The sequence below is a fragment of the Dendropsophus ebraccatus genome, chromosome 3 (assembly GCF_027789765.1).
Source record: "Dendropsophus ebraccatus isolate aDenEbr1 chromosome 3, aDenEbr1.pat, whole genome shotgun sequence".
Taxonomy (NCBI): Eukaryota; Metazoa; Chordata; class Amphibia; order Anura; family Hylidae; genus Dendropsophus; species Dendropsophus ebraccatus.
The window spans coordinates 91,819,670-91,833,205 of NC_091456.1; the positions used below are offsets into that span (position 1 = coordinate 91,819,670).

At 42.0% G+C, this 13,536-nt stretch overlaps 1 protein-coding gene across 1 annotated transcript in view; it reads right to left on the reverse strand.

The window, feature by feature from the left end:
• The window catches only part of DGKQ (diacylglycerol kinase theta), a 110,294-nt gene that overhangs the window by 69,030 nt on the left and 27,728 nt on the right, over nt 1-13,536 (reverse strand). The window contains exon 2 of the mRNA XM_069962207.1: nt 7,135-7,214. Within this exon, the coding sequence (XP_069818308.1) occupies nt 7,135-7,214 (80 nt within the window). The remainder of the gene's footprint in view (nt 1-7,134; nt 7,215-13,536) is intronic.

Below are 13,536 nucleotides of genomic sequence, written 5' to 3' on the forward strand. Positions count from 1 at the left end.
CGAATGTACCATCCGGTACATCGCTTTAAGTTTTTTTCATGAATAGACCAGCGCCGGAGCAGGGATGCCGATGCCACGTTCCTTTTTTTGCACTTCAGCACTGGTCTATTCCCGGGCAGCAGTTTAAAAAAAAAGGACTGTGGCACCGACACCAGCGCAGGTCTATTCATGTAAAAAAGGTTTTTTTACAGGTTCTTTTTTTTCTTCCATCTGATTAGTAAACCCCTATGGAGACATGTAGCATAAAAAGAGAGGATAAAGGCAATATGAACCCAGCCTAACAGCCAGCCAGTGAATACATACTGAGGTCACTTACCAGACGCATTATTACTGACACTTCGAACACCTCTGCACAGTTTGTTTGTCTTGTTAAACACATAATATGACAGGCCTATTACATTAAGGGTGAAAGTAATAAATACAATAGATTTGTATTACAATAATATTCTACCATGTACTAGTAATTGTAAAACATAAAAGGTTCAGATGTTTGGATGAATATATAAATAAAATACTACTCTGCTGCGTCAATGATCAGTGTGTGAGGCCCAGACGTTAAAGGTAATTTTTGTTATCACTTTCATGCTGCCTGGGCCATGAGTCATTTAGACAGTCCCTGGTGGCTTCTGCCTGGACTGCCAGCTTTGATTGATAGATCTCTCCCTATACCCAAACAACAAAGATCTATCAATTAAGGCTTGGGGCATGAGGAGAAACCACTGGGGACTGCCACAATGCCCCTTTTATGTATAAGGCCCCTTTCATATAGGCCGATTATAAGAATCAAGTGTTGTTAGATATGCTCATTGGACCAATATTGGTCAGAGTAAAAGAGACCGCAATCAGCTGTCAAGCGTGAAAATGCCAGCTTGTCAGCTGATTCTATCTGTATGGGCAATGTAAGCTCCTCTTCACTCAGCTGTAGACAGCTCTCTCTTTTAGTGATGAGAGGAGATGTGGGAAAACAGAAGTACAGAACAAAGCTCGTTTGCCTAATAAGATCTATTACATAGTTTCTTATATTAATCTCTATTATTGACTCCTGCAAAGCTATTAGAATTGACAGTAACATTTTATTATTACACAAGCCTTTGCCTGGAAAGCTACAGGTTTCATTTTCAGTGTTTAATTTTCAGTAACCTAAATTATGGTAAGGAGGAGTGGGGGCAAGTTTAAATTTTTTTAAAAAAAAGTTCTATACTGTATTAGAACTAACTTGTGAAAAGGTGCTGAAATTTAGTATATATAGATTTTTATCAGCCATGTCTGTTTTATAAATGTGGCTGCTACATGTAAAGACTAGTGAGGAACAGGACCAGTAAAGGTATTTCCTGTGCTGTCACATGCTGGCATGTTTGCGGTCAACATGGTTCTCTTTGTAGCATGGATGGTATTCTGCAGATGCTGTTTAATGTGAAACAGCTTGGGTCTCATTTTGCTTCATGCTATAAAGCATTTGCACATACATAGTCCTAGCACACAGCATATTTGTCTGAACAGGAATACTCACTTAGCGTAAGATTTAGACAATGTTCATAAAATAAAGCACTAGTCTGCCACAAAAGGGAAGTGGTTGATGACGTTGAGCTGTCAGTTTTATTTTTTCCACAAATAACTCTCACAACTAGTTCTTCTCAGCTACATTACTTCTGGTAGTGAGATGTAATAAAGGAAATGAAACAATAACAAAGTGTAGTTACACACAACTGCAGCATTTATTAGGCTGTACACAGTCGCACCACTAGATCAGTAGCAATGTGGTTTCTAGGTCATTTGCACTGCTGACAAGTGCAGTTTGTACTGATGTTACTGAGAGAAAAGTCATTGAGCAAATACACTCAGATCAATACAACTCAGACACATCAGTGAGGTGACTGAATGCCAGTTTTTTAAGAATATAGGTACATTTAAAAAGCACCTTTTTATGTGTGTTTTGTTCTTATTATGGTGCAAATATGTTTTCTGTGCGTCTTTGTTAACCCCTTCAGGACTGGACTGATTTTGGCTTTCAGGACCAGAGCCATTTTTTAAATCCAACCTGTTTCATTTTATGCGGTTGTAGCTAAGTGATACTTTTCTTTACTGATTCTGAGATTTCCAGTGTCATTACGCATGCAGCAATACTAAATATGTGTACTTTTTTTATTGTTTTCCAACATTTATTATTGTAATGGGGCTATGGGGATTATATATAAATTTTACTTTATTATTAATATTTTTTTTACACTTTATTGTCCCACTGTGGGGATTTCACTGGGCAATAGGCTGATTTCAGGCATATTACATTGCAGTGCTGATCTGCACTGCAATGCAATGTGCCTGTAATAGGCATAACTGAGCCTGATCAGCCACAGTAGCTAAGACACAGGAGGCTTGAGACCTAACATCACAGCAACCATCGGGGCTAAGCAATCTCACCGCACAGCCTTGATGGAGAACGACGGGAGGATTCTCCCTTCTTGTAGAAATATAGGTGCTGCAATCACACTGACTGCACTTCTTCAGCCCCTGCAGCCCGTAGTGTAAGCACCCAATACTTGTGCAGAACCTATGCAATTCTCCCCTGCTAATTATCTTCTCTGTTCTCTCCTTACTTTGTGCCAGTTTATGTGAGCTGTCCTCTAGGATTCTCTCCCCTTTCCTACTCTTTGAGCTTGTGTGTTATCCCCTTCCCTTTCACGTTGCTACGTCTAAGGGCTCTATTACACAGAGCAATAATCGGCAGCGAAACAGGCAACAGTCTTGTGTACACTGCTAACATTTGTTTTTTGTGCATCTGCACTTGACTGTTATAACTGTTTACCCTACTCAGCGTACTGGGGCATGCTTGTCTAGGCACTAGCACTTTATTTCATGCATTTATGCTGAATTAGGATTGAGTACTGTTTACATGTTGGATGCACTTGCATCCTAATTTACAATATACCATGTCCCAGTAGTATGGACTCCTGCCTCTCAGGTCATGTTTTTAATTGCGTTCTTGTGGTGGATTAAAAATAAAGTTTTGTTTTATTTCTAACTCTGAGAAACAGACATCTATTCTTATGGGGTACTGAATATCGCATATAGGTGTAATTATTCTGAGTTGGGGATTATTCGGTGCAATATTACATGGTTTCCATATAGGCGTTTGATTCTGGATTATATAGGTGTTTTTATTAGTGATGTACATATATGTCATAGGTCCCTAAGTCACAGGCTCCCATGATGTACATGTAAGTCATGGGTCTTAAAGGGTTAAAAAATCTCAATCCTTCCAGTACTTATCATCTGCTGTATGTCCTGCAGGAAATGGTGTATTTATTCCAGTCTCACAAGGTGCTTTCTGCTGCCACCTCTGTTCTTGACAGAAACTGTCCAAAAGCAGTAGAGGTTTTCTGGGGATTTGCTACTGCTCTGGATAGGATAGAGCGCACCATATCAGACAGGAACAAAATACCATTTCCTATAGTGCATAATCAGCTAATACTATTTTAAGGCTTAAGATTTTTAAGAAATTCTAAATCTGCATAATTTTCTTTAAGGCCCTTTTAACATGGGCCAATTATCTGGTAAATGCAATAATTTGCCAGTGTAAAAGCGCCAGTAAACATACAAAGGCGTGTTCATCAGCTGATTGAATCATCTGTACAGCCAATAGAATCGTGTGCAACTGATAATGAATTTAAATGTACACACAATAAAATGACCATTCATGCAGCCCAGTTGTACAATTGGTTGAACCTTGTAAAGGCTCTGCAAACAATCGCTGATCGTCGCTCAGGTCAGGCCTTTTAAAAAGGACCCTAATCTAATCTTTATCTGAGCAGCAACTTAGTGATTCCCAAAGTATATCACGTAACGCAGAGGAGAAAAATCAACCATTTATGTTTAAAGGAATTATCCGGAGAGCAGAAAAGATCCTACCTCTTCTACTCTCCAGCGCTCCACTTCCTTTCTCTGCCCGTTTGTACTGATAACTTCTACAAATGAGAAGGAGAAAGGAGCATGTTGCAGGTGCTGTGGGTATGGCATGTTGGCAAAACCACGCATGTGCACAATGTCCAATAGTTGCCCGATATTGAAGCAATAAAGATAAACTTGATGTTATTTGCACCTTACAGCTGACTTTAAGGAAACAAAATAATGAGGAAAATGCTGTTACAGCCATAAATATGTTCCTGTATGCCCCCCAGCACTGTTTCCAGGCATATAAGCACACGCCATGAGTGTTTCTTATATGTCTGGAAAACATTCTTTGTAAAACTTACCGATGTAGTCATGCGAGTGGTCCGGAGCTCCTAACTAGTCCCAGCTGGTAGGAAATCTTGCTGGCAATCATGCCTCCCTGGCAGCGTTGGTGTATTGGAGCCAGCAGCATCACTGAGGGGCCACCCCTGAGCGCCAGTGCTGCCAGGGAGGTGTGACTGCCGGAAAGATTTCCTATCAGCTGGGACTAGTTAGGAGCTCCGGACCGCTCACATGACTACATCAGTAGGTTTTACATTTTAGGACACATAAGTGATGCTCATAGCGTTTACTTGAGTGCCCAGGAACAGTTCTGGGGGGCATATAGGAACATATAGCTGTAACAGGGTTTTTCTCCTGATGATTCCCTATAAGACACTTTCCTGAAATAAAACCACACTAGAAAACTGTATATAATACCTTGTATTTGGCACATTTTACAATGCTACACTTTATTTTTTACATAGCTCAAACATGCTCTATGAATGTCACCTTGATCTCCTATTTGGCTGATTATAAAAGCACAATAAACCATTCGTTGGTAGGTTTCACTGCAGCAGACAGGAAAACCTGTCTGTAACTGAGAATTATTCTAATGGGCATTTTTAACCAAACTTTTTAAGTTAATATGAAATTGATCTTTTTTGTAAATCAGCTCAGCTGATTACGCTCAGCTTTTCAGCAATGTTTAAAAGCACAGTATAGAATGAATGGAGTATGTGTGGTGCGCTATGTATTTCACCTTGGTTCTTGTGATGAGTGGGTCTGTAATGGTTTCATCCCCACTGATCTACTAATCCCTATCCTATAAAAATAACCATAAACTAAAAGGACAATCAACAAATAGGAGGAGTAAAGGGACAGGAGCAACTGATATGGCTTAATAAAATAACCACCACAGAGATCCCTAAATTGTCTCCAGGCACCCCTCACAGTGCAGATTTATCACCATTGTAGCTAGAGGTGACCCACTGTTCTGGAAAAGGTTCATTTCTGCATGAGCTAGTAGATACAAAAGGTCATAGCCCATGTCCCCACAGTTAACTGTAGCCCAGGACAAATGCATAGTCTTCCTTACAGCCTGCAGAATCCCTCTATAGTGCACTTGGAAAGCTGTCAACATGCTACAATGGTTTAGGATCATGCTAACCTTGTCTTGCACTTGCTTGTAGCAACGGATGTCTGAAACAGCAGGCCATGAAAATCAAAGCACTCAACCAATGACACCTACTAGGGGCTTCTGATAAAAACGACTGCGTTGGAGGCAGATAGTCATTTTAGTCTGATATAATCCATGTAAAGTAGCTGATCACATTTTAACTTAATGTGAAGCTATAATACAAGTACCTGCTCAAAATTTTCAGAAAGTGGTTAATTTATTGCAGCTCTGTAAGCAGTCACGTAAAGGGTGCCTACCATTTTCCCATATGTCTGGCATGTTGCAATGATGTTAGAAGTTCTGCACTTGGGGGGGGGGGGATCTTATTGCTGAGACTCCCATTCATCGCGAAAATAAAGGGACAATAGCGCTCAGCTGTGAGCCTTTGTTTTGTTCAACTCTGCTCTTATCAGGAAGCAGAAAGTCTGCCATATGGATTTGCAGTAAGGGCCCTATTACACTGAGCGATAATAGGCTGAATCAGGCCGATACGGCCAATTATCGCTCTGTGTAATATAGAGAGCGATCGGCGGATTGTATCTTTAGGTCCAGACCTAAAATAATCGGGCGTTGGGTGTGCATCGCTACGTGTAATAGTAATGCACGGCCGAAGGCTAATAATTGTAGTATAATCAATAAAGTATTTACTTACCCTAACAGGTTCCCCGGAGTCTTCTGGCCTTTCTCGATCTCTGCAGCTGCAGTTCTGCCTTCTGTTCCTGTCTCTGCACTGACATGCCACTCAGCCAATCACTAGCTAAGACAGGACCGCGGCCATTGATTGGCTGAGCGGTCTGTCAGTGCAAAGACTGGAACAGAAGGCAGAGCTGCAGAGACCAGGAAATGCCCGAGGACGCGCGTTTGCACTTTTTGATCGGTCCTTGTAATAGGACCCTTAAGGGTACTATTAGACGGGCCGATTATAAATGTAAACGAGCACCGATCTGCTAGAACGGCGCTCATTTACTGGGCCTATTACACGGCCCGATAATCGTTTAAGAAGGGCAGCAGGGACATCGTTAAAACTGCATACATTACCTATCCATGCTGCAGGGCTCCTCTTCCTCTGTGCTTCTCCCCGTGTCTGCGTGCTCCAGCTTCAAAGTGGCCTGTGTTAGCTGACAGGCCAGTCAGCCAATCACTGGCTGCGGCAGTCCCGGCCACAGGCCACTCTGAAGCTGGAGCGCGTGGACCCGGGGAGAAGCACAGAGGAAGAGGAGAGCTATTACACGTAGCGGTGCGCGGTCGGCGCCCGAAGATTATAGGTCAGAACCTATATCAATGACCTATATCAATGATCAGCAAATGACAACGATCATCGGCTGATCGTTGTCTTTATTACACAGAACGATAATCGGCCGAATCGGATTATCGTTCCGTGTAATAGTACCCTTAGTCTCAGGCTTTCCTGAATATCCGTACATAGGTCACTAAGTTTTCGTAGGAGAGCCAAGAAGAAACGAAGGGCCACAGCATTTTAGCGATTGTCACAACCTCAAATATAAAACTTGTAGTACGTCACTATGTTATTACTGAAGTGTGCCAAAATAATAGTTACACTTTACAAATGTAGCAACATTTTGTTGTTTTCCTTTTGTTCTGCTTTTCTTCAAAAAAGAAAATAGAAAAAGTGGAATTGAATAGAAGTGGAATAGAAAAAAAAAAGTGCGACATCTCACACACACAAACACTCTAATGAATATCTTCAGAAACATACTAGTTTGAACATTTTTGCTTGTCTTACTTACTCTGACTAGACTTGGAGCCAAACAACTGCAAAGGGTCTTCACATGTTTTAGGCACTTTTCATGAGACATAAAATTGCACACTGCAAAGAAAAAAAAAAGAATAATTTAGATAAACAACATACAAATGTATGGGGAAAAAAATGTATGGGAATTTTTTTAAAAATAAAATGAGCATGTGTATTCAATAGTGATGAGCGAATACAGATCGATCGAACTGGTCTGAGTCAAGGAAAAGATGGATGCTGCTAAATACAGGTAAGTTCTTAAGCAAAACCTGTTTTGGTCTGTCAGTGATTTGAGAATGGGATAGAGGTCCACCTTCTATGGGCTCTTACACACTGAGCAAAAGAGGCTGAATTTATGAGCGGAGTCCATGCGGCGGATGCCACTTGAGATTCTGCCTGTTCTATTACTTCAATGCAATTTCTTTTGCGCCTCTGCTCTCCACTCAAGAATGAACTTGTTCATTCTTTGAGTGGAGAGCAGACACACAAGAGAAATCCCATAGAAGCAATAGGACAGGCAGAATCTCAAGTGGAATCAGCTGCATGGACTCCGCTCATAAATTCAGTCTCTTTTGCTCAGTGTGTAAGGGCCCTATAACAGGACAATGACTCAAAGCATAATGGTTAGCATAATCCAGTGGTCTAAGGAAAAACGTGTAAATCTATTGGATTGTCCTAGTCAAAGCCAAGACCTTAATCCAATTAAGAATCTATTGTCAGACTTGCAGATTGCTGTTCACCAGCCAAAACTATCTAACTTGATGGAAGTACAACAGTTTTACCTTGAAAAATGGGCAAAAATTGCAGTAGCAAGCCCATAGAGAGTTACCCAAAGCAACTTGCAGCTGTAATTTCTGAAAGATTTGGCTCAACAATGTACTGAATTTAGAGGTGAACTCTTATGGACACTGAAGTTTTCAGTTATTGTTTTACATTCATTGTTCAAAGTTGTAGACATATTCTTTACATAAAATGATGCAAACCCTCAAAAACCCCAGTTTGTAAGGTAGTAAAACACGAAAAATGCCAAGCACTCCCAAGCAAAGTGTTTTATTAGCTCCCCGCCTGCAGGCTGACATGTATACTCACCCTACCGCTTTCCTGCAGTGTGGCTTTATTCCAGTGCTACAATGCCATTGAGATCCTGCTGAGGCTGTCCTCACAAGTCTTCTGAGCCCCTTAATTCTCCAGTGATTTTGGAGACCAGAAATCAATGTCTTCAATGCATCTCTATGAAAAAGCTCTCTTATAGGAATGCATAGAAAATGCCAATTTCTGACCTCTGAAGAAGGACAGCTAAAAGAGGAGGCCACTTTGGTGCCAGTGGGATTTGAACAGTGTCATAGAACTGGAATGACGCCACACTACAGGAAAACATTTATCACAGGTGAGTATATGTGCCAGCCTGCAGCCTGGGAGCAAATAAATATTTTTGGAGGCAGTACTTCTCTAAAGGGGTACTCCAACTAAATGTTTTTTTTTTTTTCAAGTAAACTGGTTTCAGAAAAATATATAGATTTGTAATTTACTTCCATTTAAAAATTTTCAAAACTTCCAGTACTTCTCAGCTGCTATTTGTTCTGCATGAGGTTGTGTATTCTTTTTTTCCTGTCTGACACAGACTTGTCTCTCTGCTTCCCCTCTGTCCATGTCAGGAACTGTCCAGAGCAGTAGCAAATTTCACAGAAAAACTTTCCTGCTTTGGACATTTCCCTTTCACAGACACAGGTGGCAGCCTGGAGAGCAGATTGTCAGACTGGAAAGAATACACCACTTCCTGTAGGACATACAGCAGCTGATAAGAACTGGAAGACTGGATATTTTTGAATAGAAGTAAATTACAAATCAGTATAACTTTCTGACACCAGCTGATTTGAAAGGAAAACTTTTACGCCGGAGTACCCCTTTAACCAGGCACAACTAATAAAAGCGTTTTGCTAATTACCAATACAGACAATAAATTTTGAGGAGATATCCAGTTTAGGAAAAAGACGATCTGGTTACAAGGTACAAATATATGGATAGTACAAAGACTATTCTATTGATCTTTTTATACCTAGGCCTGTAACTAATACAAGGGGTCATCTTCTACAAATAAAGGAAAGACCAGACTTATGTTTCAGACTACGGAACTCTACGGATGTTGTGAAGGAGACTGGATGCCTTTCTTGAAAAATATATTACAGGATACTACAGTGAATTATTTGGACTGCCAAATTTGGATTTGGGAAGGAAAGTTTTCCCCTAGTATGGAGAAATGGACTTCTGCCTCATAAGAGTTTTAGGTCTTCCTTTGGATCAACATATTGCCCAGATTTCCTAAAACTGTCTAATTTCTAGAGAGTGCAAGCTTAGACACATAGACATCAAATGCGTCAGATTTGTTAATATGTAGCACAGAAAAATTTTTTAGTCTCTGTTCAGCTTCATCAACTATGCACCCAAGAGCTTATTTCTATGAAGCAGGCTTTGCCCCTTTGTTTCAGCAATCTGTGGCGGTCTTAGGATAAGGACTCCAATTGATCAAAACTTCTATTATGTAAAATATTCTTTTAAATGGTAGGTACTGTTTAGGAATGGTAATCACCTGCCACCTTTAGCCTTGTAATTTTACATGATCAATTACAATTTTACAATATTACAATTGATAAAAATGCATTTGTACATGTTACATGTTACAACAGACGAGTATAATATGGTAATAATAATTTATTTATATAGTGCAAACAGATAGCCATCTCGGTCACTGTCCCCATATTCTCGGTCACTGTCCCCTTATAATCTAAACTCTAAATTAACCTATTGGTATGTTTTAAATTGTGGAAGAAAACCCATGCAAACAAAGGAAAAACAAACTCCATGCAGACACCACTAAGCCACCATACCACCTGCATATATGTCATCTGAAGATTGTATATAGAAACCACAGCTCATAACATTAGAAACCCACATTGTGACAGTGCCTCTGCTCTCCTCATTCAGGAATCACCTGCACTGCCTCCTTCCTGTTGCTCAGAGCTAATATACCTATAATAAGGAAGTAGCTGCAGGTTAGGAAAGGATTTGTAATCATAAACGCATTGGTGGCGAGTCACAATGAGAATCAGGAGCAAATCCATTTGCTTTTTTTGGCTATGTTCACAGTTCTGAAGTTTTATAACAATCTTATTGGCCTTACTCTGTAACAAAACAAAGTGTGACAAAGCACAAGGTATGGTGGTCGATGACAGATACGTGTCACCGTGGTTCAAGGCCTCGGTGGAGTAGGCCGGATAGAATTGGTCAGTAACCATAGGTTACTGACAGTTTTTTTTCAAATTTAGTATACCTGCTGTCAAGCAGTTGTTCAGGGCCGGCTTTTACTGGAGCAGTCTCAGAGTTGGGTGGGATGACTGCTCCCACGTATCCATCCCGGGTTTTCCCTGGAACTATAACAGCCAGGAAGTTAGGTGAGCTGTGTGTGGTGTGTAACTCCAAGGCTGGAGCTTGTTTGGAGGTTCTGCTGTGTTGGTTCCAGGCAGAGAAGCTGGAGAATCTGCTGTAGCCTAAAAAGACTGTTCTGGTGAGAGAATCCTGTTTTCCTTTAACCCTTGTGCCTGAAGCAAGGCTATCCTTATGTTATTTGCACCTGCTGAAGAAAAGCTATTTTGTTACTGCTTGAACTTTGTGAAATAAAACCCACTTATTTTTAACTCTGCTGTGTCTGAGATACCTGTGACGGCGCTAACCCCCCACAAAAGTTACAGTGGTTATCCCACTATTGGCTATTTGTACTGAAAGCCACCAATAGGTCTTCTTTTTCACTATTTTTGTAAACATTTTCCATAACCCCCTTAGCTCAATGTACTCTCTGTCTGTGCATTCACAATATATAATGAAAGCATGTGCGGTCACAGAGAACTGGCTATAGTAAAACAGTGGTGCTGTACTGTGCATGCGTGAAAAAAAAAAACCTACACATGGCAACTATGTACTACACAATATAAGTTGTTTGGAGGAAAGATTACATAGAAAATTGAGATTTTGGCTAAATGGTTTAAACAGTTAAAACTGTTTTTATTATGTTATAGTTTGTGCACAATAGATAATGCTATGATAAGAGGAGACTTCTGTCAGAAATATGGCTTATGTAGCCCATGAAATGGGCATATGCAAAGAGGCAGACAACATGGTCACAACTGGTCCCAGTTCTTACCTTAAAGCGACTCTGTACCTACAATCTGTCCCCCCCAAACCACTTGTACCTTCAGATAGCTGCTTTTAATCCAAGATCTGTCCTGGGGTCCGTTCGGCAGGGGATGCAGTTATTGTCCTAAAAACAACTTTTAATCCTACAGCGCTGTGTCTAACGGCCGGGCTTACATTTGTATATGCATTAGGCTGGCACCACCTCTCCGTCCTTCCTCCCCACCCTCCTCATCATTAGGAATGATCCAGGAACATTTACTGCTGTTTGAGCTTTGCACAGGTGTATTAACGATCCAGCCCATGTTCATTATACACACAGGTGGGGAATAGGAAGCAATCTGCCTGGAGCATTCCTAATGATGAGGAGGGTGGGGAGGAAGGACAGAGAGGTTGTGCCAGCCTAATGCATATACAAATGTATGCCCCAGCCGTTAGACACAGCGCTGCCGGATTAAAAGTAAATTTTTATGACAAAAACTGCATCCTCTGCCGAACGGACCCCAGGACAGACCTTGGATTAAAAGCAGCTATCTGAAGGTACAAGTGGTTTGGGGGGTCAGATTGTAGGTACAGAGTTGCTTTAAGGCTATAGGCTATGCACACACTGCAAAAAAAAGTTAAAATACGGCTGTCATTTTGAGGTCAAAATGCATCCGTATTTTATTGCAGTCAATAGGAAATTGGCAGGCAGTGCACACACAGTATAGAACAGAATTTAATAAGACCATCTAAATAATAATCATACTCATTATTTACAACCTGCTTTTGCGAAATATGGCCTTTTTCACCTATTCACACATGCAGCGATACTCTGTAGTGTCATCTCCTATGACTAGTACATTACTTGTCCACGCTCCCACCTCCCTTGCGTTTAACTCAGCCAATCGGTGCACTGTCCTATCGCAGCTACTGATTGGCTGAGAAGGACGCCAGGGAGCTGGGAGAGAGACAGGTAATGTACAGGGGCGGTCTTGGCATTTCTGGGGCCCCAAGCAAAGTTATGTCTGGGCCCCCCCCCTCCACCTGCGTTCCAAAACAATAGACCGCTGTGTGTTGCCCCCAGTAGTATATACCCCTTGTGCGCTACCGCCAGTAATATATACTCCTTGTGTGCTGCCCCCAATAGTTTATACCCCTTGTGTCCTGCCCTCAGTAGTGTATACCCCTTGTTTGCTTCCCCCAGTAGTATATAGACCCCTGTGTATTCCCCCAGTTATATATAGCCCCCCGTGTGCTCCCCCAGAAGTATATAGACCTCCTGTGTGCTGCCCCAGTTGTATATAGACCCCCTGTGTGCTGCCCCCAGTTGTATATACCCCCTGTGTGCTCCCCCACAAGTATATTGGCTCCCTGTGTCCTCCCACAGGGGTATTTAGCCCCCCTGTGTGCTCCCCCACTTGGATATAGACCTCCTGTGTGCTCCCCCACTTGGATATAGACCCCTGTGTGCTCCTCCAGTAGTATATAAACCCCCTGTGTGGTTCCCCCAGTAGTATATAGAACCCGTGTGCCCCACCAGTATTATATATACCCTTTGTGTGCTGCCCCAGTAGTATACAGACTCCTGTGTGCTCCCCCAGTTATATATAGACCACCTGTGTGCCTCACAAGTAGTATATAGACCCCCTGTATGTTCCCCCAGTAGTAAATAGACCCCCTGTGTGCCCCACCAGTAGTATATAGACCCCTGTGTGCTCCCCCAGTAGTATATAGCCCCCCTGTGTGCTCCCCCACTTGGATATAGACCTCCTGTGTGCTCTCCAAGTTGTATATAGACCCCATTCTGCTGCCCCAAGTAGTATATAGACCCCCTGTGTGCTGCCCCCAGTAGTATATAGATCCCTCTGTGAAGCCCCAGTAGTCTATAGCCCCCCTGTGTGCTCCCCCTGTTATATAGCCCCCCTCTGTGTTCCCTCCGTTTATATAGACCACCGATGTGCGCTCCCCCAGTTAAACAGACCCCTGTGTGCTCCCCCTCCCATATAGTATATAACACAATAAAACAAACACTTATACTCACCTGGGTCCGGGCGACTCCTCTTCATTTCACTCTTGTGGCCGCAGGAAGGGTTTTCCCTGCGATCACAAGAGGCCGCACTCCCCTTGTCCTGGCGCCGATGCTCCAGTGATGTCACTGGAGCGCCAGCACCACAAGGACAAAGCTGCCACTTGTAACCGCAGGGAAAACCCTTCCTGTGGCCACAAGAGT